Source organism: Pelecanus crispus, chromosome 5, assembly GCF_030463565.1.
Source record: "Pelecanus crispus isolate bPelCri1 chromosome 5, bPelCri1.pri, whole genome shotgun sequence".
NCBI lineage: Eukaryota > Metazoa > Chordata > Aves > Pelecaniformes > Pelecanidae > Pelecanus > Pelecanus crispus.
In genome coordinates this window covers 81,357,020-81,384,623 of record NC_134647.1, presented here as the reverse complement: position 1 = coordinate 81,384,623, position 27,604 = coordinate 81,357,020, and the positions used below count along the sequence as shown (strand labels likewise).

The window sequence follows — 27,604 nt, the reverse complement described above, 5'->3', positions numbered from 1 at the left end:
AATATTTTACAGCAACAGCGTTTGTACTGTCCTACTTTGTTGTTCCCCCACGGCCCCAGACTTGACTTTCCACCTCCTTAGCAGTGAGTGTAAGCTTTCATTTTGACTAACTTGACTTGATGCATGATATTTAAATATATGTAATTGTGTTGACTGTTAAAACAGTTTTGGCTCCCAGTGAACCAATTTAGTGGTTCTTTGTGCATTCTTATACATGCTTTCCAGTTTCAGGGGGTTTGGATTTTTTTGCGCTTCCATTTGTTTCTTCTGACTTTGTATATATTACAGAGTCTGAGGTCACTCTCTTACTGTATGTGGACCCTATAGTGTTACAAGAAGGTTTTAGATACCAGTCAGTGATGAGCATAGTAAAGAATGCATATAGTAGTCCTTTTGCTATTTTTTTTCTTTATGGTATTATGGAAAAAAAAAAAAAGGAAAAGACAGCAAGTTTTCCTCTGATTTAGCGATTTTTAAATGGCAATTAATATAAAATGTAGTTAAATACTTGGCTTTCCTGAACGTCTCAGTACAAGGACATGTCTTTTGAATCTCAAAGAAAATGGAAATAGAGGAGGAATTGCAGCCTGGTTTTTTTTTTCAGAGATATGTGAATTGTCAACTCGCGTGTCTTCTCATGACATGTCCTGCTATCGTCTACAGTTACTTCAGAGTCAACATGTAGTTTAAAACGTAAGGGCTGAGGTGACGTTTTGTTGGCGTTTGCATGTGGCGCTCATAGTTTACGAATGAGCTTCAGGTTATTTTAAGTCAAATCATTCTTCAGTTTTTTGTGGGGAATGATAGTGATGGAAATTCTGATACAAAGTGCCAGCATGTAACGCAACCGCACCAGGGTCTTGATACGAGGGTTGTGCTCTACTGGCTGCAGCCTGTTTCCTAATTCTTATTCCTGTGACTCAGGTAGATGGTTCTCAAGCAAACTTAATATTTCCAGTTATTCCTCTGGGGAAATCTAGTCTCAGTTTCATATTTGGCTTCGTCTGTGGTAAGTACCCCCAACTGTCACATGAGGAAATTTGTTTCATTGCTATCTAAGTCATCTTTTATGCTGCGATACTGACTTTCAGATAACACAGTAATCCAGAATAGAAGCACACATACTCTTTTCTTGGTAATTCACCAAGTCAGAGGATGGGCTCTTAATAGTATTTTTTTTTTTGTGGAAGGGTTTCAGTTTTTTGCAAAGCAAATTTGGAGGAAGGATGCTCCTTTATGAGGACTCAGCCAGTGAGCGTAGTGACATATAACCACATATGGTTATGGCAAGAAACATCATCAGTCACAGGCACTGAAGTATTTTTCATGCAGAGCTGTCACTGTTTTCTTCTGCTAAGCTAAGCAGAGGATGGGATTTTTCCCAGCCCTGCAGGACAGAAACATTGGGTTGCTTGGAGCCTGGAACTCATAGATCCTACAGTGTCCTCTGTACACGAGTCTAGTCCCTTGGTACTGTCACCAGTTCCTTGTCTCTTGGCCTTGCATTAGCATCTTTTCAGGCTCTTTCCAGGGGACTTAAAGACTGTTTTATGTAAGTTTTTTAGATGTTGGAGCGAATTAGGAGTACACAATTTAGTAAGTAGTACAGGGAATGTGGTTTAACTGGTGCATGTGTTTCTATAGCTGTCAACAGAAAGATGTGATCTGTAAGATTAGGAGAGAAGGACCTTTGTAGGACCTTGCTGTAGTGGTTTAACCCCAGCTGGCAACTAAGCCTCACACAGCTGCTCGCTCCCCCCCGGTGGGATGGGGAAGAGAATTGGAAGAGTAAAAGTGAGAAAACTCGTGGGTGGAGATAAAGGCAGTTTAATAGGGAAAGCAAAAGCCGTGTGCGCAGGCAAAGCAAACCAAGGAATTCATTCCCTACTTCCCATGGGCAGGCAGGTGTTCGGCCATCTCCGGGAAAGCAGGGCTCCATCACGTACAACGGTGACTTGGGAAGACAAACGCCATCACTCCCAGTGTCCCCTCCTTCCTTCCTTCTTCCCCCAGCTCTATATGCTGAGCATGATGCTATACGGTATGGAATATCCCTTGGGTCAGCTGTCCCAGCTGTGTCCCCTCCCAACTCCTTGTGCACCCCCAGCTACTCGCTGCTGGGGTGGGGTGAGGAGCAGAGAAGGCTTTGACTCTGTGTAAGCGCTGCTCAGCAGGAACGAGAACATCCCTGGGTGATCAACACTGTTTCCAGCACAAATCCACACCATAGCCCCGTACTAGCTGCTATGAAGAAAATGAACTCTGCCCCAGCCAAAAGCAGCACACTGGCCTAGTCAGTTCTCATAGTTATTTGGGAAAGAAGCTTATGCAAAATCATGAGAAATAGCTTAGGCAGATTTAGCTTCTGCAGAATGGGTTGGGAAAATTGTGTCCTGTTGTGTTATCTTTTTTTTTTTAATACTGAGGCAACTACAGGGAGCTGTAGTGCATGGTGAACACAGAACCATGAAAGAAACTATTTTGTTGTGGCAGTGGTGAAAAATACTGTTGTTAGAGAATAAAGTATGCCTTGTAAGAGATGGGAGGTGGCATCTTGGGCTGAGGAAGCAAGCCTGCTACATGGAATTTGCTTTTATTCCTCTACATAGGGCTGGACTGCATTGTTTCAGGATGGCGTTTAAGCATTTTATTGTAACTTTAATTTTTGAAAAGCTCTTATATTTAATAATTCTTTAGCTATGCATCAAAAATAGGAGAGATCCTGTAAGTTGTTACTCTCAAATATGTGGGGTTAATTCCTTAAATTCTTGGTCATTTGGCTTCTAAAAAAGCAGGGGCTTTTAGGTATGTGTTTTTTCTTATGCTCTTTGTTGAAGGTCAAGAAAATAGTCTGTTCCTTAGGAGTACAGTTCTACCTGCATTTTAAAGATTCTTCCTTTTTTTCCAGGTTATGAGCTCTGTAAATGTTAATTCTCAATATGAGTCTGGTCTTTACCTACATACTCTCATTTTATTTAATCTCGATGAGTCAGGGGAATATTTGCCTAAGCGGAATAAAGAATCCCACGGGAAAAGCAAGCTAGGTTGAGGTATGGGAAGGTACTGGGAGGGGAGGGAGCACAGCATTTGGGATATTTTTTTTTTCTTACTAATCTTTACTTAGTTTCACTTTCAAGTGAAAATAGTATATTTAGAAATTCTGTGTAGAGCCTGTGTCTCTTTCCTTAGGCTTCATGCCCTTAAAGAATTAAATTGTAAATTTATGATATGAGAACTGGAGAACCACAGGATTCAACCGTCAAGAATGGGTCCCGGACAGGGATCTTAAACTTCTGTGAAGGCTTTCATGTAGTGCTCAGGCTCTCCAATAGGAAAAAAGCAGGACTACAGAGCATTAAAAAAGAAATAGTATCTCAATGAAGCTTGTCGTATTCTAAGAGATGGTTTGTATTGTTCCCTGCTACAGAGCCCCATCCCATATGGGGGAGCAGTCTTAAAAGTCTCCCTTCAGATGCAGAGGGACCGGTAGCTTGTTGCCAAGCCCTCCCATTCATCTACTGATCAAGTTTAACATTTGTTCTAGGAAGAGAAGGAAATAAGTGAGAGAAGCAAAGGTTTTCCTTCCTTTTTGTTCTCAAAGTTTTCTCAGTCTTTTAAAGCTGAGTCACAAGGGGAGGAGCATTATAAAATGTCCTGTCTAGTGGCATCACCTGCATCCTCTGCTCCTTTATTATTTCCAGCTGTGCCTCTGCTGTCTTGCATATCTTTTGTAGCTTTTTATACTTTTCTTTTGAGTTCTTTGGTCTTCTCTTCTTTGTGTTGCCTGCTTCGTCCTTTCAGAATGTCTTTTCTCATCTTCCCTGTATCACTACTATCTGATGTGTTATCCACTGCCAAAACACGTGGTGTCTGCATCTGCTCTGACAACAGCAGGTTGAATGGAAGCAAGATAGCATACCCTTATGTGAACACGAAGGCTGTTAGAAATTTGCCACTTGAAATTTGTGCGTGAAACAGCATGAAAAGGAAGTTAGCAGAATGCCATCTCGGATCGGAAGATCTTTCACAGTCCCGGTAAAATTGCAAACTGAAGTGTTACGTGTGTTTAACAAGTAATTAACTTTTATATAAATTACCTGGCTTTAAGGATTAAGTGCACCGTGTTTTAAACTGGGAAAACTTTAAAAGAATCCAAAATTGTCTGCTTCCGCTTCAGAGTTCCCAGTTACATTGACAGTATTTCTGGTAATTAATAACAAAAACCACACTTGCGGTTTCAGAAAATATCTCATGCATTGGAGTTTCCTGGTATCAGTCCTGTTTTAGCGATGTATTCCTGTTTGTGGAGAAAATGTGATACTTGTGTTTGAGTTTGCATGTGCACTATTTTTAGTGCCTTAAAAACACTATTCCTCTAAAAAAACCTGAGAAAAATTAACATGGTTATGCTAATTAGGCATTGATTCCTGCCACCCACAATTCTATTTAATATTTTTTCTATTGATTTTTGTTTGATTACTAAGACTTAGAGCTGATTTTCTGCTGGAAGTCCGCTATTTTTGATGTATTAATATCTATATTTTTCAAAGAGCCTGTCTGGCCAATGTGGCTGCATCACATAATGAAAAAATTGTTATAACAAATATTCATTTATTATGAATGACATGCTGTCAAATGTTATGTAAATACCTGAGGGCTCAATATACTTTCTGCAGATATTAGGAATATGTACATATTAAAAAAATACCTATTTTTACTTTGTGAACAGCTGGTCAGGTATCAGTTTTAAGCTGCTTTTCCCCCCTGTTTGGAATAAGAACCCCTTGAGAATGAGTCACAGCAAATAGGAAGGAGGAATTTAGTAGGTAGATACTGCGTAGACAGTAATATCTTACAGTAGGATCAAACAATCCTTTTACGTGTTTAGTTTTTAAGAATGCTCTTAGATAAAACCCTTTGGCAAATGGCATCAGTTTTGTTTAGTTGCTCGATATGAAGGTAGTTTAAGGGGGCTTCCTGTATGGAATCCAGCTGCTGGCTACCAAATAACTTTAATGATTTGTAGCACCGACATTGCAATAAATGCAATATACGTAAGTCATTTTACCCTATAGCAGATGGGTGCTTAAGTCTGTGAGAGAAGATCAGTGGAGCCGTTTAGCTTTTTGTGTTGTTTCAGTGTAGAAAGACAGTCTGTTCCAAATCAAGAGGGAAGTCTGCTAACAATATTTAGGTTTCACTGGAATAAAGCACAGTGTTATATAAGTTCGCATCAAAAGAAGTAGATGTGCTATTCCAAATTCATAACAATTGCCTATTAGTCTGTTTTTAATAATTTTTCTTTGGCATGTAATCCTGTTTAATTAGATTCTACTCTCTCTGTTGTTTCAAGATTCCATAAACTGGAGTCTTATATACCAGCTGCTAAAGCAGGAGTTACTGTCTAAATGATATTCACAATGAGTATTTGGAAGGTTTACAATTATACCCTTGCTAATAAATTGTGCTATTTTCCCCAACAGTTTTAAGTGCTAATCTTCAGAAGGCATTTTAAAATTAGCTAAAATTCTGTCAAGAGATTTACAAAAATTGTTAGCATGAAGATAATTATGTCACAGTCCTTGGACTCCATCTCTGATTGTGTGCATAAATCAGAAAATGTCAGCTGTGTTTTCCCTTAATAATTATCCTTGCAGCAATATATTACAGTTTAGATTACTATTATAATGTTGCTTTAGGTTTATAAAACACAAGTTAGTTATTTCTAAAGTTTTCTGCTGATGAAATAATTCACGCTTCCAGAATAACAAGCGATTATTGGTGTTAACATTTTATATATCAGTAAGAAGGTCAGTATGGAAAGAAGCATTCTACACTCTTTATAGAGTCCCCCGAAGAAGTCGGCTTTTTTATTACAGCTTTGTTAGAGGAGATCACTTCTACAGTGTGGCCAACATTTTCAAAAGAGCTAGCTAATGTGGCCAGTCTTGTGGCATGTGTGGGACTTGACTTTTTAAGGAATTTTTGGACCAAAATTTCAGTCTTTTCTTGCTGAATCTGTACAGGACGTAGGTGCTTAGAGTAGATTCTCTAGGTCCCCAACAGTTTTGGCAATCTGTTATTGGAGACTGCCTCCTTAAAGGCAACTAACTGAAATACCAGAGGGAGCTACTATGTCCTTCAGATTTTGGACCAGGTTGTCTCATTTTAAGCACTCGGAAGTCTAGGTACAAATACATTTAATATGCACATTTTAAAATTTGGCTGGATAAACATTAGAAAATTAAGACACAACGTACTCTGTAGGAACCTTTTTCATGGATTCTAAAGGAGAAAACAGGAGAAAAATGAATTTGTTTCAGTATTAGCAGCAGTAGTAAATACAAACTGAACAGGCGAGAGCTGTTCCATCTTTCAATTGCTGTACGTTCTTTATGTTTAATACACAGAGAACATTTGACAGTAAAAATGTGAGATTCACTTCCATGAACGTTTGGAAAAAAGTCAAACTTTCTAAGAAAATTTCCGAAAACCATGTGGAAGCAATGAATTCCAAGAATTCGGCAATCCCACTTACCTAAAAACTTTTTCACGGAAGGGAGGTGGTATTTGAAGTAAGGCTTTTGATTTGGCAGTGTATCAACTGGGATAAGAGATCTACTATCTTCAGTCATGCAGGCTGCCTTAGAATAGGTTTTACGCTGTTGTCAGATCAAAAGATTTTATTTTTCAACTGTCTCAAAGTGTGTGTAAGACATTATCTGTAATAGTAACACTTTTGAAAGTCTTATGTGAAGCATTTCAGGCCAGAGTTAAAGTAGCAGGATATGGCTTAGTGTGATCCCACTCCCACTTGACGGGACGGCAGATTTAAGGCTGATTTCAATGGAAGTGGGGTCACTTCTTTTATCAGCTCTGTATTGCGGAATGGGTGAGTTTGAGTTCTGGTCTTCTCAAAACTCTGACTCTTAGGCCTGTCGCGGCAGAGCAGAGGCAGCAATGCTTTTGTGATTTAGGGAGATCCTCAGCGGTGACACCGGGCAATAGACTGCTTTTGGTTTCTGAGCTACTCCTGCAAAGTTTTGCATTTTGCCCAAGAGGCCAAATCAAGAATTGCTTTTCAAATGACTAAGTCAAGCAAAGAGGGCTTTTCCATCCAAGACAAAAATGTATACAAGAAAGCTAAGCTGCCGAATGCTTAGAGATACGTTTTAAAAAGTACAACTTCACTTTTACCGGAATGCTAGGCTTTTATTTAAAACTAGAATGATTATTTATATTGTCCAGTTATGTGAGCCAACTTGTTACTTCAACCAGTGTCAAAGAGTAAGAGTACTTTGGACCTGTAGTTGCTGACTTTCCTCAGACTGTTAGAATATTATTATAAAGTTTATGTCATGATTTATTAGTATTATCACTTACCAAAACTGAAAATAGAGAATTACAAGTACATAGTCCTTGCTCCCAAAGCTTGCAGTTTATTTTATTAACAATAATAAATTACAGTAGGAAAAAAAAGTCATATTTTTGTAGTTATGGGACGAAAAGCTTTTCAATTTGTTCATTAATCTTCCTTCTTCCTCATCTTCATACATTCGTCTTTCTCCTTTCTGATTAGATGTTCCACCAGTATGCTGTGTGTGATGCCATGGGTATTTGTGGATATCCAGTCTACGTCTCCCTTTTTAACTAGCTGTCATGTAGTTTTAGTTAAGTTCTCATATGATAAATAAGCCATTTATTTATATATAAAACTCTTCCCCACTCTCTTGCTTTCTGGTTCATTTAAAAACCTCCAAGTATTTATGCTAGAATACTTTAAGAAGCAGTATTTAGACTTCCGTGGCTATTTGATATGCAATGGTAGTTTGACTTACGATGACTGTGTCCCTAATCACATCTCTCTACTTATTTTTCCTCCTGAACTTCTCAAAGGTGATATTAGCTTAGTATCATACAGCACTATAGATCTGCCAACAGCGATAACATATAGAGTACGATAGAATTATTGAGTCACAGAGTTAAAACTTCTAGACTTTATCTATACCCACAGAAAACCACTTGGCAGTAAGTCACCAAAATCAATTTTCTTCATTGCTTGTGTTTTGATTTTTTTACTTTAGCTGTTGCTCAAAATGAAACACCTGGGAGTTTAATTGCTCATTATACTTAAATCTGTGGAGTATTATGGGCCAAAACATACTGCCCGGTGCAAGATCTTTATAGATATTAATCTATTTGGTAGTATGGATAATGGAATGAGCTCAATTTTTGCTACTGTTTTATTACTTAAGAATGTAAAGCTCACCCTGGTCACGGTCTACTGAAGTTTCATCATTTCCCTGACACATTCTTCAGAGTATGCTCATGCTCACAATTTTATTCATATTGGTAGCCTTTCTTATAAACTGATATCCTTTCAGATGAACTCCACATGTAGCGTGCGAGCCGATACTCAGACTCATGAAGAGGTGGCATCTGTACACCTGTGGCTGTGCTTATGTTTGGTTATTTCAGACACCCTGTTCTCTTCTCTCTGAGAGGATCCAACATACTCTTTTGGATGGTTGCAGCTCTAACTGGAAAGCAGTGGGTATGATCAATATTTGCTTACTCTGCTCTTCAGTATATATGCAGTAACTGATGACATAGTACTATGAGGTCATCTTCCTTCAGGAGTTTGCGTCTGGCTCAATTTTTAATTCATTTTTTCCTAATGGTGAAGTTATTTGCTCTCCAACTGCTGCACCTTGGATGAGAGCTATTTGGCTGAAAGTAGCTAAGACAGATACTGTCCAGAAACAATTCTCAGAAATGGCAGAAGTTCGACTTCTTGCCAGATGAATTGGTACAATATCTATTATTTGAGTCTATAAAATTTGTTCCACTTTCGTTCTGGGTTATCTATTCATTTTCCTGTTGGGTTCAGAGCTGAGAGGGAATATTTGTGTGTGTAAGGCTACACGATCACAGCATTTTCTTTAGATGTGGGCCACCTTTGTTGCCCTTCAGCTGATGAACACAGTATGGTCTATATAGACAAAGAAGAGATACCAGCTGAACTTACTCTTTTCGGCATTTTCCACGTGGAGAGCATCAGTTATTGTAGCTTGTATGATATAGAGAAGATTTAGTTGTGTGTGATAAAAATCTTGTGTGCTTTGGATCCTTGGTTGTTTCTACGTGCTTTATACCACAAGGTCAAGAGAAATGAACTGCCTGATGCTCAGATTTTCTGACCCTGAGATGCTGGTGGCACAGGATTGTTAAAACAGGGGCTTTCCTCTTTTGGCGCTTGGAGCAATTTTCCAAACGGTGTTTCCTTTGGTCTGTTTTCCTGGAGGATGGGAGGTTTGATTTTTTTGCTTGCACAGGTACTTTCAGTTTAGTACTGATGAATCGGGAATTCTTTATTAATTAGTATTGTTGATTTGGATTTCTTTTGTGTATTTTAAATGACTGACCTGCATGTGTGTGCTTGGAGCTGGAGGTCAACGTATGCTGATCTAAATAATAGAATACTTCGCTGTAGAGCTTCCCTGTCTTTCTCGCGTGATCCCTTTGAGTTTTTGAGTAGGATTTTGCCATACAAATTGCAGCTGATTGTAATATAAACAAAGAAAAAATATCAGATTAGCCATGGGGTAAGATTTACTACTCATCCTTGAGACATGCGTCATCTTTTATAAGGGAGAGAAGAGATTGCAAAGGTTCCAGATGTAGCTTTGTTCGTTTCTCCTGCTCAGAAATTTATTGTTAAAGCATTAAAACTTTGCATTAAGAAGTGTATAATCTTACTTAAAAATAATGATAGTTTAAACGTTAATTGGACAAGCTAAAATATCTGGTTAGGTCATTTACAAATATCTAATTATTTCCTTTCCAGTAATGCTTTTGTAGCCTCAAATTGAATGTAATTATAAAAATAAAGAATCGATGCACAAAAGAAATAACAATAGGTAACTTTTATTGTATTTATTATAACTAGCTTTAAGATGCGGACTCGAAAATGAATTCGGATATTAAAAACTGGGAAAGCAAGATGACCACATAATAGCGCGCATACTTTCTTTAAAGCTGCTGCATACAGAGCCTGACAACCCTGCCTTCACGGGTGTTAGCAATAGTAACTGTCACGCTTGCAACTTGAGTTTCTTTGACACCCATATGGCAAAATTATGCCTCCCAGAGGTAAGCTTTGGTATTGGAGAAAGGTGCTGCAGAGAGCAGGGGTAACCTAAAAGCCTCCGGTATTGACGAAGCCTCAAGAGAATATAAAAATCCTATGGATGATGCAGGCGACCGGAGAGTTCTTGTTTGCTGGTATTTCACACTCGCTCTGCACAGATCCAAATTTCTGTACCCCCCAGCATCTTCTGAATCAATTTGACTGCCTTTCTGGGAGCAGAAGAAAAGGATCAGCGCTCTGGAGTAACGGAACCAGTCACACATTTAATAATAATTAACAGAATGTAGCGAAGTTTTATTTCATTTATTGCCACAAAATTGTTGGCTTCGTATTGCTTTTAGAAATACTGGTGAGCTCTAATCTGGAAAAAACATGAAGTGGTTGAGGTGTCTATAAACAATTCATCTTTTCCGTTTCTGTTACGTTTTAAAAATGAAATTAAATATGAAATAAATATGATCGGTGTGTTCCAACAACACTGCCTGTTTCATTGGGACAGAATTTATAACTTTTCTTATAATTCCAAATTGCATGTTTAGGTTTCTGTTCTCATCTGTGTGCGTATGGTAGCTTTGTAGCCTCGCATACTGATAAAGGAAAAAATAATTTTTCTTTCAAAGAAGAAAAAGGTAAAAATTCTATACATTTCATTATGGGACTTTTATAAGATGATTTCCATGACAACCATATAATAAGATTCATGTTTACTTTGTTTCTGAGTTCTCAATGTCTTTTTAATGACTCCTGTGTAATTAAAACAGAATGCATAATTTGAGGTTACATAATATAAATCAGTTTTGTTTGCACCATGTTGAATGATGTTAATACACGTACAATATACTGTTTAAGAGCCTTACAGGGATTTGTCCGTTTGTTGCAGAACTGTGAGAAACTAGAAAATAATTTTGATGACATAAAGCACACGACTCTTAGCGAGCGAGGAGCACTTCGAGAAGCAATGAGGTAAGTCTGGGTCACCATAGCAACAGTCACAGATGTGGTAAAGAAAGAGTCATTCTTCATTATTGGGGGAACAAATGAGTTCATTGCCACCATTCAGCTCTATTCTCTAAGGTATTAATTTGTCAGTGGAGAGGCTTCCCTTGAGGCTGTACTTTGGTTTTGAAGCTGCATAAATGTTAAGCCTGACTGCACAGTAAAAAACGTAAATGTTTAATTTGTTATTTAAAATGCTTAAGGGGTGCCTTGCTTTATATTTATACTAAACTGTGAGTGAATGAAAATATTGTTCATCTAAATTCTGTAAGTGTTAAAGCAATTGTACAATGCTGTTTGAACAAACCTGTGTTTACTTTTAAATTGGATTTGCTTTTTATGTATGTAGTTCCTGTGTACTCTGATTTTATCACCAGATTTACGTGATTTTGGTTTTGCTAATGGAATGTTAAAATCTACCCGGTCCTTCGTATGTTGTAGAGATGTATGTTTTGCTGAATATCCTCATATCGTCGCACTTAATGCTTATTAGAGGAGGTTAAAATTAGTCAGTACATGAATATTCTGTCACCCTTACTTGCACTGGAGAGTATCTGGGCACAGGACTCCAAAGCAACTTGCCAGCTATAGTACCTGCAAAAGGGAATGATTACCACGCTGAAAGGTAGTGGGATCAAAGACTGATTTTCCTAAAGTAACTCACTGAATAATTAGGAAGATGTCAGTTATAGCATTATCTGGATCAGAAAGTTACAGGAACCTGTACTTTTACAGGTTTTGAAAGTTGGATGGTAAAATGTAACGATGCAAACGCAGTGCTTCATTTCACTTGCCCGATATCCGAGTGACTTCTTAGACTTGCACTAGCACGGTAAAAACTGAAAACAACAACAAAAAAATATTGAGAATCTTCTTGAAAAGCTAATTACACCCATTTGCTTTGATTGTGTTCGTAACCCCTTTAAATTTATGGATGCATGTCGCGGTTTAACCCCAGCCGGCAGCCAAGCACCGCCCAGGTGCTCACTCACTCCCCCCCCAGCAGGATGGGGGGAAGAGAATTGGAAGGGTAAAAGTGAGAAAACTCATGGGTTGAGATAAGAACAGCTTAATAACTGAAGTAAAATAAAAGATAATAATAACAATAAATAATAGATTGTAATGAAAGGGAAAATAACAAAGAGAAAGAAAGAAAGCCCAAGAAAGAGAAGTGATGCAAATGAAAACAGTTGCTCAAAACCCAATGCCCAGCCCATCCCTGAGCAGCGGCCCCCCGGCCAACCTTCCCCCAGCTCTATATGCTGAGCATGATGCTATATGGTATGGAATATCCCTTGGGTCAGGTGGGGTCAGCTGTCCCAGCCGTGTCCCCTCCCAACTCCTTGTGCACCCCCAGCTACTCGCTGCTGGGGTGGGGTGAGGAGCAGAGAAGGCCTTGACTCCGTGTCGGCACTGCTCAGCAGGAACGGGAACATCCCTGGGTGATCAACACTGTTCCAGCACAAATCCAAACCATAGCCCCGTACGAGCTACTGTGGAGAAAATTAACTCTACCCCAGCCAAAACCAGGCCAATGTGTATGAATGACTTTATCTGCATGACTCTGACTTTACGTTCATGATGCTCTTGTCTCACGTACGCTGCTATGAATAAGTGTGCGTAAAGGTATTCTGACTTGAAACACAGGCTGGTTCTTTTGAAGCCTTTCTTACTACCTCCAAATTATAGTCCTTCCTTTCTGAACATTTCAACTACTAGAGTTGCAAATAACTGTAAAAATCATGGCATTCCCCTTTCTAATGGTCATTTCTTGCTTTTTGCTTGCTTTGCTTCATACATTTAGGGTTTTCTCTCTATGCGGTTGGTCATCTGCGTACGTAAATCTTTGGTGTAATGCCAGTAAACGGAAAGTGATTTAAAATAGAGATTTGGGGAACTTTTGGCATATGAAGCTACTCTTAGTATTTTCAACAAATTGGATTTGAAGTTGCTGCTCTCCTGTAACAATGTTCCATGGGTAGGTTTGCAGCGTTTTGCGATACATGACTCAGCAGAGTTAATCTTTGAAAAACTTGGGAGCTGACAGCTCTTCGGTGATAAACATTCACTAGCAAAGGGAGCTTTGGCATTTCAAAGGTCATGTTTCTGTTACAAGGACTGTGTAGAAGATTCTCAAGTTTCTATGCTGTGCATACAATAAAAAGCACTTTCCTGTCTCATAAATTTGTATCCTGGCTATTTCTGCTAGCGTACAAGCCATTCTGAGAAGTAGTTATTGATTGTGAAGAGTGACAGATATTGTGCAGTGCTGGAATTCTCTTAATTGCAGTCAATATTATAGGGTTGATTTTTTTTTCTTAGTTGTTTTTAGGGAGGTAAAGAAAATACCTGACCTACTAAATTAAGACTGTAGTATGTTTTTATAACGTACTTGAGTAACACATAAAAGGTGCAAAATGTTAATTTAGAGAGGTAGATGCGTGTAGGTGTACGTATTTTTCTAAATGTGTGTAAAAGACACTTGGTATTTTAGGCTGTACAGTTCTTTCAACTGCTAGGTAGTCACCCCGTATCTTTGCTGGCTGCATTTTTCTCTTTGGATCCCAAGATTAGCTGTAGCATATGTAATTAAAATGGCGCCTTTTGACAAAGTTCGCTTTGCTTTCCTGTAACTCTAGTGGACTTTGGACCAGGCGTGGAAGGACACAGATTTGCTGGCCTCAGTGTTGCGAGATACCTGCCTCCTTTTGGTAAGGGGAGCGTGTGGAGAGGGCTGCGCGTTGCACAAAGGCACTAAAATCATGTGGGCATGAAAACAACAACAACAACAAAATCCTAGTTGGATAGCTAAGCGGATATATGTGGATCTCAGATGAGCCTTAAGTTGAGTGGGCAGTCTGCCCAAATCCTCTCTGATTTCCCAGAGTGGTAGTACTGGACTGCCAGATGAGAGATACAATGAACATTTTTCCCCAGTGCTCCTGTTTGGAACGAGACCTTCCGTTTTAACTTTCTCTTTGAGAAAAATGGTCAATTTAATATGGGTTTCAGTACATTCCTCATCTATGAATATCACCGTGCTCTGCATAAACAAACGCTAATATCCAAGAAGGGTCTTGTTCTTCTTCCAGCTCTTCAGAAACTGAATGGTATTCAAATTAAGGATTACATGAAAATCATCCTTCTTGTTTATGTATATAGATGTATGCAAAATAAACTTTCTGAAGGGTTTTGAAACGATCATAAAGCATACGAACTTTCTCTAGTTCTGCTTTACATATTACTTTAGACCTTGAATGAGATAATGAGCTGATAGTAGTTTGCCATTACTCTGTGTATAAAGAGTGGTATTGTAAGAATTTGGTTTATTTATGATTGCACATAAAATCATAAAGCATTCAATTCAGTTAATGTTTTGCTTATTTTGTTAATGTACTCCAAATGGTTTATTTATTATTATATTTTAATGCAACTGCAAAGCTCAAGTAAACAATAAAAATACATTAGTTTTTTGAGTTGGGGTTTATAAATGGATAGGCTATTGCTTTACATACCTTGAATGTGTATACGGTAACTTAATTGGGTATTTTATGTAGTAACTTGGCAGAAAAATAGCATAGATATATACCTATAATGTCAAGTTGCATAAGTAAGAGCATTAAGCTTTTGTTAAACAGGGCTCAATTTGTTCTTAATATATAATCACTGTAAAAAAAAATCTGGATCCTGATCCTCAGTAAAGCTTCTTCCAGAAATTTAAAGGAGCTTTTAGACTGGTTTGGCTGCTAGGAGGAGATAAGTATTTGAGGAGGAGGAAGTGGCATAGCTAACTGAATGCTGACCCTGGTAGTCTTTTCAGAGGTGGCAAAACCAGAATGTGGGCTGCTGCAGTAACGATTCCTCTGGGAAGGTAGGGTAAAGTGGCCTTGAGGAGTCTTAAAAATAAAAAAAACCCACAATGAATCCCCCTCTAAACTATAAAGGAACTTTTAAAAGAAGTGTGGAAGAAATCCAAACCCAATTATTAATACCAATTTAGAAGAAGATAAGGTTTAGGGAGTTATTGGGTTTAACAAGGTGAAGGACAAATTTCAGAAAGCAACAGACATCAGCTGGCAGGAAGGGAATTTTTTTTCCACTGAATCTGTTCACTCGCTTTGTGTACAGGCATCCATTGTTGTTATCGAGAGAATCACGGGCGCGCTGAAGTTGAAGGCACAGTTGGAGATAGCTAGAGCAGTGGTCCCCAAATTTTTTTGATTGTGCACCAGCAAAATGTTTTTGAGCATGTACCCCCAATATGTTTATGCATGTTTATTTCCTTATAAATTATATACATGTACCACTGTACTAATACATTATGTATGTTATAAAACATACACAAGAATAGAAGTTAAAGCAGGAAGAGATAAAGATGAAATAAACATGACTTAATTTTTTAAAAATTGTATTTAGTAATGGTACAAAAAAAAAAATTTTTTTCCCCCCACATCCAAGTGGGTTGTCTTGCGCACGCTCCACTTTGCTCAGAGCAGTGTCAAGTAGAGCAGTTTGCTCAGGGCTGTGTCCAGCCAGGTTCTGTATGCCTCCAAGGATGGAGACTCCACAGACTCTCTGGGCACATCCTCACAAAACCAAACAAAAAAATCCAACACCCCTGTCCTTTTTTTTTTTTCTTTTTTTTTTTTTTTTTTCCTACTGGAATTCCTTGTGTTTCAGCTTGTGCCAGTTGTTTCTTGCCCTTTCACTGGGCACCACTAAGAAGAGTCCGGCTCTCTTGTCTTTATTCCCTCCCATCAGGTATTTATCCATATTGATAAGATCCTGCCCAAGCCTTCTCTGCTCGGGGCGAAACGTCCCCAGCTCCCTCAGCCTCTCCTCGCGTGGCAGATGCTCCAGTCCCGTACTCGCCTCGGTGGCCCTTTGCTGGAGTCGCTCCGATATCCCCGTGTCCCTCTTGTCCTGGGGAGCCCAGCACAGGACGCAGCTCTCCAGGTGTGCCTCACCAGTGCTGGGCAGCTGTCGTGGCTCAGCCCCAGGCAGCAGCTCAGCACCACGCAGCCATCGCTCACTGCCCCTGCCCCGCTGGGATGGGGGAGAGAATCGGAGGAGTGAGAGTGAGAAACACTCCTGGGCTGAGATAAGAACAGTTTAATCATTGAAATAAAGTAAAGTAAAATAATAATAATAACAATATAATAATAATAGTAATAATAATACACAAAGCAAGTGATGCCCAATGCAATTGCTCACCACCCGCCGACCGATGCCCAGCCAGTTCCCAGCAGCGATCGCTGCTCCCCGGCCAACCCCCCCAGTTCCCATACTGCCCATGACGCCGTATGGTATGGAATGGCCCTTGGGGCAGTTGGGATCAACTCTTCTGGCTGTGCCCCCTCCCAGCTCCTTGTGCCCCCGGCAGAGCATGGGAAGCTGAAAAGTCCTTGCCTGGCATAAGCGGTACTGTACAACAACTAAACCATCCGTGCGTTATCAGCATTCTTCTCATCCTAAATCCAAACCACAGCACTGTGCCTGCTGCTGGGAAGAAAATTAACTCTATCCCAGCCCAAACCAGGACATGCAGCAGAGAAGGATCTCCTCCCTTGATCTGCTGGTGATGCTCTACCTAACAGAGCCCAGCTGGCCTTTGCGGCAAGGACTGGCTCATGTTCAGCTTGTGCTCCAGCACCCCCAGGGCCTTTTCTGCAAAGCTGCTTTCCAGTTGGCTGGCCCCAGCCTGTACTGGTGCCTCCTGGGGTTGGTCCTCCCCAGGGCAGGGCTTCACTTGTCCCTTCTTCCCCCCTCCCCCCCCCCCTTTTCTTTCTTTTAAACTTCATGAGGTTTCTGTAGGCCCATTCCTCCAGCCTGTCGAGGTCCCTCTGAACGGCAACCCAACCCTTCGGAATATTAGCCACTCCAGTAGATGATAGATTGCTTTTGAAGACTATAGTAGTAATATGCTTTAGGCCTACGTCTGGTGTAGATTTCATGAACCTGGTGTCAGACAAATGAAGCCATAGTGTCTAACATCATCTGAATCTGGCGTTGCAGTTGTTTACGTCTCAACTGAGTTGGTAAGCCGCCGTGGTGGCTTATGGCAGTGAGCAATCAGTTAGGAAGAGTGGTGAGATGTTAAATACATGAATGGATCCTACTTGTAGGTGAATATGTGTACGGTTGATCTTGTGAACACTGACAGAGAGTATGCGTGAAGGCTTTGCAAGTGAAGATTAAAGCTGGGTATTTTTGTATAGACTTCTTGTTAGTAAAGGAAGATTTAAACATGTTTCTTCCTACTTCGAAGGGGAAATGGAGAGAGAAGGTTTGCTTCTCTGGATCAGCATAAAAGGACACCAAGGTTCATCTGGAATTTTCTTTTGCATTCACATATTTGCATACGGTTTTGGATAATGTGAACATGGGAGTGAGGTTTCAACTGCGATTTCCAGTTTGATAGAAACAGTTCCTGTTAATGATGATGTTCACTGTTGTCTTGACAACTGTATAAGCTGGGGTTAGTAATAATCAAGCTTCTTTTAATATGGTCTAGACTCTTAAATGTATTTGAGAGAGAGTTTCTATGGCCGGGTAAAACCCAAGCAAATTGCACTGTAAGAAGTTCCAGGATTCCACAAGTGTTCAAAAGTTAGGGATTTAAAAACATGTGAACAAAACAAGTCTGCAGCACAAACTACAAAATAGCTAGTAACCAGCCGGTTGGGGCTCTGGCCTGGGATGTGGCAAACACAGGTTCATGTTCTGGTTCTGAGTCAGGCAACTTGGTTTTCCCAGTTTAAAAAGCTGCATCATGGAGCTGCAGAGTTAGGGAAATGCAGGCATGAAATATAAGGAAAATGAGGACAATGAAAAATGCCGTGTTAAAAGCATGCCTGCTTTCCTGTATTGTTCTTAAGATGTTCTGAGAGATGGGACCAATCTCGGGGAAGTTGAAAGGGAAGCTGAATGAGGAGGAGTACAGATAATTGCTTCTGGGTTCCTGATCCAGGTCTCAGGGATCATCTATTCAAAGAAATCCTTCATGTTCTGGGGAGGTGGCGTGAATTCCAGTGATCCACAGTAGCCACTAGCTTTGTGATTAGTGTGCTTATTTGGGACCGAGGGAGGAAGTTCAAATTTCTCTTCCACCTTCTTCTGTTTTTACATTTCTCTCCATGCAATCATTTGAATGCTGCTTGGAGTATGTTTTTAGGGGAGAAACAAGTGATTGCTTCATAGGTATTTAACAAAAATGTTGTGCAACAACACTATGCCTTCTTGGGTGACCAGCACATGTTCCTCTGATGTATCTCACCACCGACAACCAACCCCCGCTGCGCCCCAGAGGACGTACTAATTAGGTAAAGCACTTTGATATATAGGCTTATTCATTTAGACCTTTATTTAGACTGCATTAGGCTTAGAGATATTAGTTAAAAAAAAAAAAAATTAACTGCAGAGATGTTCTCAGACTGAAAACAAAACAACCCACTGAAGTTTAGGGAACAGACAATGTTCCCCATAGAATTTCTTTTGTAGATATGTATCTTGACAATTTCATAAATTTATTGTTCTATTGATAGCATACGGAAGTAAGCAGATGCTGCAGAATGCTAGTGTTGCTGGTTACATTTGGCCTTGCGTAGGAATACATGCAGAATATTAGAAGCAGTTGAGAACTTTTAGTAGTACTTCCACAGTAAAGACCTACGTGGCTAGTAGAAATTAATTTAATTTTGTTTGGAGTGCCATTTTGAAATCAGAACTTCACTCTCATCCTTAGTGTACATTACAGATCAGACGGGTCATCAGCATCACTTGCATTGACCAAACAGTGGCCATATGTATCTTCACAGTGCGAGACAGCCCCGTATGAGGATAGCTACGACTGGACAAGCTGCTTAGGTGCCGGAAGCCCTTCAGTGGCATTAACAAGGTTCTGTGCTCATGCAATTTTATCTTGCTTTTTGTTGGCTGATTAACTCCTGAGTCACCCAGCGGCCGCTGGCTGGGGGCCTAGCAGTGCCTGGGATGCATTGCTTAGATCTTGCCACAATGGAATAATTTCTGTCTACGGGCAGACGCTGTGCAGAGCTGTAACGCCAAGTATGTATAGGAACCTGTGACATTAATGTGATTATTTTTGTGACAGTTACTAGAACTTGCATTGTCTTTCTGTGTCGTTTACCTGGAGAATTAAAGCACTTGATATTTCATTTTGCAATTAAAAAAAGAAGGCTCTGGTATATGATAAATCCTTTGTTTTGAGTCACAGGTATAACTCACACTGAAGATCTTGTGGAACTAGTGATAATGTTTATTTTCTGTGCTTTAGAACGTGATTGCGTTGCTTTATATATTTTAAATGTATAAATCAAGAAAATGATAAAGTGTTGTGTTTTGAGCTTGATTTTGAGATGGGCTGTTCTGTTGAATACCAACTTCATAATACCTTGACCAGAAATTTGGATACCGAATTACGTTTCCAAGTTTATTTCAGCTGGTTGTTGCACAGACATTGTTCAAAATGTTATATATAATTCCTCATTTTTAATTTACAAATTGTAATTTACTTTTGATCTAGTGACGTAGACAGAGGATAGGCTTGTTTCTTTAGATACTACAGGGGAGGGGACCGAAGTAAGTTAGATGGTTTTCCTTTGAATGTTCCTTTAGTCACCTAGCTAGCATAAAGTAACAAATGAAACTTTAACTGACCTGAAGTTGTGCGTCGATGTTGTTCATGGCTGGCAGATGTATAAGGATGTTGAATTTTTTTGTGATTCCAATTGGCAACGTAGGTTCGCAGTTACTTGACATCAGAGGACTGAATTACGCCTCGTAGTCAATATAAAGAATACATGGATCGAGAACAAAAGCATTGCTAGCAAAATAGCAAGCACTATAGTAAAATGGCCAAATAACAAATAGCATTAACGGTTTTGGAAGCTGCATTACAATCGCTACTTTTGTTGGTGTACTGAAGCGTGCTTTAGGCAAGATCTTACATGGACATTTTTGGTAAATCTTGCATGTTTTTCATACTCTTTCTTGTATGTATTAAGTGACTGAATGATGCTTCGGGTCTGTTCTGTGTATGGTAAACACAAACACGTCGTTGCTGTATTCTTGTGTACCGTTCCCAAAAAATATTTCAGAGGGGAGAGGAGAAAACAAAAGCCACTTTTCTGTCACTTCAAGGGAGGGGAGCCTGTTTCTGGTTTTGAACCATTTAGTTTTATGATTTAAAGAAAAGAATTGGATAACAGTCAAAATTTTGCTTTTTAGCAAACTGCAGGAGATGTTGTCTGATGTTGGTGGTGAAAGAGATTTTGAAAACCACCGTGGCAGATGGCTTACCACAAAGACTCCAAAGATGGCATGCAGTGGGTGCGGCGTCGTACCTTTCAGTGACTAATAGCCGCTCGTCTGCAAACTGTTACGAGCAGAAAATTGCACTACAGAATCTTGAGTTCGCTATATGGGTTCCCCCTTTGTTACTTTTTAAAATGCAAGGTTTTAAAATATTTCTGAGATTTGTTCTTTGCTACCATTAACAATGAAGAAAAAATGCTCTGGATTGCTAGAGATGACAGATACAATATGGACTACCAGGCTTATGAATACCTTAGTATCATCAGCCTGTACACTTTGAAAAAAGTTTTGGTTCGTTAAATGAAAATTTAAAAAAAAAAGTTTGGAGATGAGTGAAGGAAATTTGCTGGTGGTCTTGCCATGAGCCATGGCTTTCTATAGATTATTGATACTTGATTTTATGTGCCAGGGCTTTGGATGGTTTAGCTAGAAGGTGGCTTATACCATGTTAGACCATAATAAAAGTTTGGGACGTACACAGAAGCTGGGTGTGTTACAGCTTTGGCAAAGGAGTCAGGTGTTTTAGTTCAAGCTGTTGAAGCTCATGCTGTTTTATTTGTAAGTCGTTAATTTAATCTCCACTGTGGCCAGCCTATTGAGAGTACCACATTCCACATGTATTCAAGAAACGCCATTTCCGTCAGTAACTTCTGTTTTGTGTATAGTCAGAAACCAGTCTGTCTTTGGAAATGCTGTTTTAAAGGTATCTGCACTTGCTTCTTTTCAGACATTTACTGCAGTTCTCAAACGCCTCAGAAAGTGTAATCTTTCCTCCCTCCTTTGTGGTGTCCTTTGAAGTCAATGGGCTTTGTATTGCCATGGGCATCTCTGAGTACGTTCTTCTTGGAGTTCAGGATACAAGACAGAGCTAGGGCACTGGGGACAAAATACAGTCTTCATTCAGAACTGCTTTATTAGGCAGTGTGTGTCTCTGCATTGCATGTTCATTGCGGCCAGATCGTCATTAACTTTTCTGATGGTGGTGTGTTCAGAACCCTTTGGTTATCATGCATATTAGTAGCTACGCTTTCTTTTTTTGCTGCTTCTCGAGAGTCCTAACTTTATATTACACTGGCTGTTGTGGTTCTGGGTGTAAGAGCAAACATCCACTTACCTAGAAATGTTTCGTATATTGGGGTGAGGGTGTTTCAGAGATTAAACTGTGGGTCCAACTGTGCCCTAAGATATTTAACTTCCATCAAAATTAATCTGCCCTTCCCCTGTGGACTTCTGAATTTAAGTCCTGTTTATTTACTTGAGGCTATTTGGGAGAGCAGGAAAAGCTTATTTAAGTTTAATGTTCCAGTGGAATCAACCTGTTTGTTGAAAATAAGACTGTAATGCGTATTGGATTTGTTCAATAAATTAGTTGTTAAGAAGATAAACTAGCATCAGTACTACACATTTAGCTATTTGGCTACAAAATTTTGCAGAAACAGTTTTCCATCCTCATGTCTAAGGAACACGGATATGTTACAGGAGAATCTGTGTCACTGGAGCTTGCTGTTGAAAAGTTGGTGGGCAGCCAATTAAGCCCTAGACCACTTTAGGTCTTTCAGGATGCTTTCGCCTCTAGCGCCTAAGGCAAGGCTACTAAATTTTAGCACCCCTAGGAGTGAGGAGTATTAAGGGTTCAGGCAACAATTTGTACGAAGCAAGCCGCTTACAGAGTGAGACAAACAGAAGAGGTGTCACGGAGAATCAAGGAGCAAACTAAATATCCTTGAGCAGTATCTCCTGCCCTCTTGAATGCCCAGTGCTGCTTGTCTGTTACGTGCTTTGTAACGTGCCGAGGATATTGGCAGTGACAAGATTCTTTGTGGAGCAGGCGTTTGCAGTAAGTTTCGATTTGTATGTATTTAGGCTTGTTCCCCCAATCTGGAGCGTTTAGCTCTGGCTTGTTCCAATACCGAACGTCAAGGTTTTGTGGTTTCTTTTTTTTTTTTTTTTTTTTTTCTTTTTTCAGAAAGAAAAAATAAAAAAGACATTTTCTTCTGTAAAATAAACCCTGAACAGTTCTAAATATCACCGTAATGTTTGGACCCATTCAAATGAGTTCTAATAATGGATCTGCATGTGGAACAGAACTTGATGGAAAGAATTATAATGCGATTTCCATCAGAATACTTGCAAAAGACATTGATTTACAATGTGACACCATTACAATAGTATAATCTTTTAAAACTGGTAAGTTTTTGTAAAATATTTTTGAATAGCACTGCTACTCTTTTCACGACTATTTATGAACTATTTTTTATAACCTAGTTGAATTAGGTGTATTTCAGTAAGTGTAAGACCATCTCCCTGTACTACCTGCTTCTGTGATCAATTTTTATTCTTTTATTCTACTTGGGTATGCTGGGTGAGCGAAGGCTTTACCCCGAAATTGGAAAGGCCTGAGTAATCTTTTGCTATTGGTGTTGCTAAACATTCTTTCTGCTGCTCCTGTAAAAAATGTCCTAACATAGAAAATTTATTCTGTCTTAGAACTATAACTGCAAATAGAGCTTTGAAATGCAACTTCTCTGACTATTTTCTCTTCTATCATACTCATTTAATTCTTGATGCAGGACAAGAATTCATTGCTTTTGTGCTGAGAGTGTGAAGCCACAAGTTGATAACGGTAGCTCGATGTTTGTAATATGAAGTGTTGTTCCCGTAGTGTGGTCCAGTTACACAATAATAAAGCAGGGATGTAACACAGCAATGCTGCTTTCCTATTTGTTTCAGTAAGTTTAGCACAGCGGGGAACGTGGCATTCTTCCAAGGTAATGCGTCAAGCTTACAGTTGGCTGGAAGTGCGATGGAAGTTATTTTAAGACTTTGCGTGCTGGCTGATAACTCTCACTGAGTGTATGCGACGATTGTCTCATGGAACGTATTTGATGTCGTTTCACTGCAAGGATTTTGTATTTTAATTTGAGACATCATGGTATTCTAGAGATATTTGAACAAGCTTCTGTGTAGATGCTACGTTTACGGCATTGTAGTTTTAGTAATCAAATATAATTTCTGTATGGTTAGAGATCATGTACACATGTTTTTCAAGACCCTGCTGAATCTTATGAAATTGGAAGGAACTACTCCATTAATTTGGTCAAATAATGTAAATTCCCCCCCCCCCCAAGTCCTATTTTTTGAGGAAAAATATATCTAAACCAAGAACTAAAATGAAAATAGATATGTAATATCAACAGGCTGTCTCATTTCTTTTGGAAGCCCAAAGAGCCAGTAGTTTGGCAGCTGGGAAAAACCAGAGATGGCAAGGCATCTTTTTCCGTTGAGACCTGGGGGGTTTGGACAGGAGTCACTTAGAATTTTTGCGGTTGGTCTCATTTTCGACTAATTTTCACATCGCTTTAAAGCCATTCCCCAAGTCAGCAGGCATCACTGTTGTACTGTGGCAGTCAACCCACCACAACTGTCTTAAAGATACGTTAATATTCTTTACAATTTGGAACAGTCCTCAGCAAAATATATATGTTTAAAATAGCATGGGAGTGGCTTTATAGACTGCTCCGTGGTATATCTCAGCATCAAATGTGACGAGGAACAGCCACCGCTTATGGAGTATTAACAAATAGTTCACATTTAAGGAGTTAATCTTCAGCCTCATTAGCAGTCTCGGTGCAGAGGTTACCAGCGCATGCTAAAAACAATGTTGGGATTTCTTTTTGTGAACCGCAGATAGCTCAGAGTACATCGGTTAGTTGCAAGCAGGTTTTTGAATGCTATCGTAGGTAAAAATACCAGCTGTACCGCACCTGGTTTGATTTAATGATTATAAAGGTAAAATTCCCCATCTTGGGCATTTTTTTTTTTTTTTTTTTTAATCCCCACTACTCATTTTACAGTCAGCCTTCTGAAAAGAGTATCTGACACCTCTTGGTCGCAGCCATTTTCTCTGGGGTAGTAAGTTTGGGCTTACAGTAAAACCAGTAATTGCTACTGGCGTCTAAAGCTTTCCAAAGATCTTCGGTTACGTGCATACGCACACCTTTCCTGAAGCATTTCTGAATGCCTTTGGCAGCATTGATCCAGCAAATGGAAGGTAGTTTGTCACTGGCAGCATTTGCCGTTCCAGGAGGTGCGTTTGTTCCGACTGATGGGAGTTGTTTCAGCGCTGACACCTGAAGAGTGTATAAAAGAAAATAAAGAACAGAGGAGATGCACAGGGGTTAAAAAGCCAGCCATCAGGCCTGGCCCCTGCTCCCTCAGGCAGAAGTAGTGTCAGGTATGTGGGGAAAAAAAAAAAAAAAAAGATCACTGACTTAGCTGAGCATCGAGGCTCTGCACTGGTCTAGCAAAGCAAAGATAACTGCGGACAGTTATTAATGGGACTGAAAAAGGGGATCAATCAGTACTGATATCCTTTAGTAATTCCTACCAGCACCAAGAGCACCAGCAAATTTTCCATGCGGTTAATGCAGCGAGCTTGCTGACTGCAAACGCGTGCTGTGCGCGGTGTCTGCGTTGAAGGGTCCTTGTGCGTCGGGACTGGCTCACGCCATGGGGAGTGGGAGAAGCGCGAGCGCGGAGTGGACGAGGCGACGTGCTGATTTGGCAAAGGACGTAGGCTGAATTCCCGGGTCGATAGCGGCAACGATCAGAGCGCCTTTCCGATGAATAATTGAGTATAGGGCGGTCAAAATTTTCCTCTCAGCAGTGACATAATTTGGCGTAGTATGTGCCAATATTTAATGAAGAATACACATTTGGGACTGTCCAAGCTGGCTTTAGGCTCCTACAGCTGCTTTCAGAGCCCCAAAAGCTCTATTTTGGATTGGAAAAAAAAGCCTCACATTTGAACATCACCTGTCAGGGGTTTTGGGGACAGTATCTTGTGGCAGCAATCACAGAAGGAGGATCAGTCAGAGATAAAGGTCAAAACTACAGAGCGACAAAACATGCTTGTCCCTGGATATCCTGGATCAGGGAATCTGCTCAACACCTTGGTTTGCTTTGATGACCAGCGCTGACACTGAGATGCCGCTGCTTTTTCGGTAACGAAACTCCAGCTGAACCGCTGAGCCTGTATGTGTAACATGCTGTGAGGTTTTTTCACCCATTTCCTTACAGACAAACATACAGCGAGAGAACAAGGCATGGCAGGATGCGTGCCTAACGCTACGTAAACAGGCCCGGATTCGAAGTGAAAGAAATATCCAAATTCTATAAAAATAAATAGCATCCTGCTTTAATCCCAAGCCTCATACCTACTGCTGTACCAAGCAGAATGGCTGGCAAGTTTAAACTCAGTGGTTTTTGTTACCAATCAGTAATCGGTTCCCTCCTTAAATTCCATGATTTCATGTTTTCCGGACCTTCAATTATTGTGGCACTGAATTTACACCGGGAAATTTGTAAGCATTTCCATGCATTGTGTGGCGGAGCGTCGTCTTTTCTATTTAGTGCGGAACTCCTTTTTGGCAGTGGCGGTATTGCAAAATAACGTTGAGTGTTCAGGAGGTGGAAGGACTGTGCCCCATGGAAGAATTATTTCTGAAAGCATAACCTACACTGTTGTTGCCCTCCTAAATATGTCTTAGTGCTGTATATTTGCTTTTGTATTTAAAAGTGCCATTTAATGGTTAACGTGGGAAATGACTAGAAGAAGGAAATTTTCAGCATTTTTATGCTGCATCTTGGCTGCAGTTGGAACAACGGGTCAGTGGCACTAAATATAATCTGGTAGTTTGCTCGTTTTGTTTTACATTTGCATTTTTCCAGCGTATGGATAATGGTCAGTTAATACCATTAACTCTATTAATTTCTTTTTATTTTTTCTTAAAAAAAAAAAAAAAGGGGGAGTGGGAAGGATTTTTTTTTCTCCTCATCTTCTCTGATTGCCAAGTTATTTGTATGTAGAGGGAAGATTCTTTTTGTATAATCAATCTGCTGCTACCCATTTTACTGCCAAGCATTCCTTCTCTATGGTAGCGTAATGTTACCTAGGGAACAGCTTAAAGCTGACACATACAGTGGTGCCACAAATTAATTTCACAGTTATCAGGATATAGGGTGATAACAACAACATGAGCTACTGTGAAATTACCATTGTTCCCATTGAGTTACAGTGTAATTATTACTTTTGTGGCAACTATGCAAATAACTCATGTCACCACTGTAGGATGGGATGTGCTTTCCTTTCTCTGATTCAGTACTTTGTGCTTCTGAGACATCTTTATGTACTATAAACTAGAGCTGTGCTTTGAATTGAAATCTAAATACGGTTGTATCTTCACAAAAAGAGAAAAAGGGAAAAGCAGCGCTGAAGAGACTAAAAACCAAAATCCCTTGCAGTCTGTCCATTATCACTTGGAATCAGATCTGCAAGTGTGTGCTAATTTAACAACAAAAAAAACCCCAAACCAACAAACCCTGTTATTTTTCCATTATTTCCAGCACAAAAGTGGGAATCTTCCTTCAAAAAGGGAGCTTTGGGATAGTTACTTTCATTAAGGGACATTTTCAGGTTTCTTTGCTGTCATTTTATGGAGGCTGTTTGGTGGAAGGGACAGGTAGACATATTTGATTACATTATATATTCCTATATTGATAGGCAGGAAAAAAACTTCCAGAGCACGGTTAAGATACTGTTCCCAGTATATAAGATGGAATGTATCTTTGACCCTGAAAAATGCATCCTGGTAAAAACAAAGCAGCTGCTGAGGCTTAATGATGGCAGAAGGCAAGAAGGTCACCTAATGTGGTGAAGTTGGCGCAGGTGCTCCTCGTATCACTTTACTAGAACCAGAAATAAGTCTGCTTTGGGGGCTGCAGGGTAGGGTGTGTATTTTCTGGAAGGTAAGCTCCATGGTTTTATTGGTTTGGGGTTGGTTTGGGTTTTTTTTTTTTCCCCACCCTTAGGCTGGGATTTTCAAAAGTTCCTACAGAGAGCTTAGGTGTGCAACCTGCAGTTGTGTACGGATAGCTCACCTTAAGCTCCTTTTAAAATTCCCATTCTAGATAAGTGGCTAATGACCAGGTTTTCAAAACTGCTGAGAACTCAAGAGCTTTAAATTTTTAAATACTAAAGAAGAAAGAAAACTTTTGAGACATGCTGTTTAGAAAAACGTCGTAGCTACTGTTGTGTGAAAAGAGTGAACAAATGGAACTTGA

General features: G+C 39.8%; 1 protein-coding gene across 1 annotated transcript in view; it reads left to right on the top strand.

Annotated features, from left to right (window-relative positions):
• Positions 1-27,604, top strand: part of DPYD (dihydropyrimidine dehydrogenase) — a 351,478-nt gene that overhangs the window by 16,385 nt on the left and 307,489 nt on the right. The window contains exon 4 of the mRNA XM_075710934.1: positions 11,031-11,113. Coding sequence (XP_075567049.1) covers positions 11,031-11,113 — 83 coding nt within the window. The remainder of the gene's footprint in view (positions 1-11,030; positions 11,114-27,604) is intronic.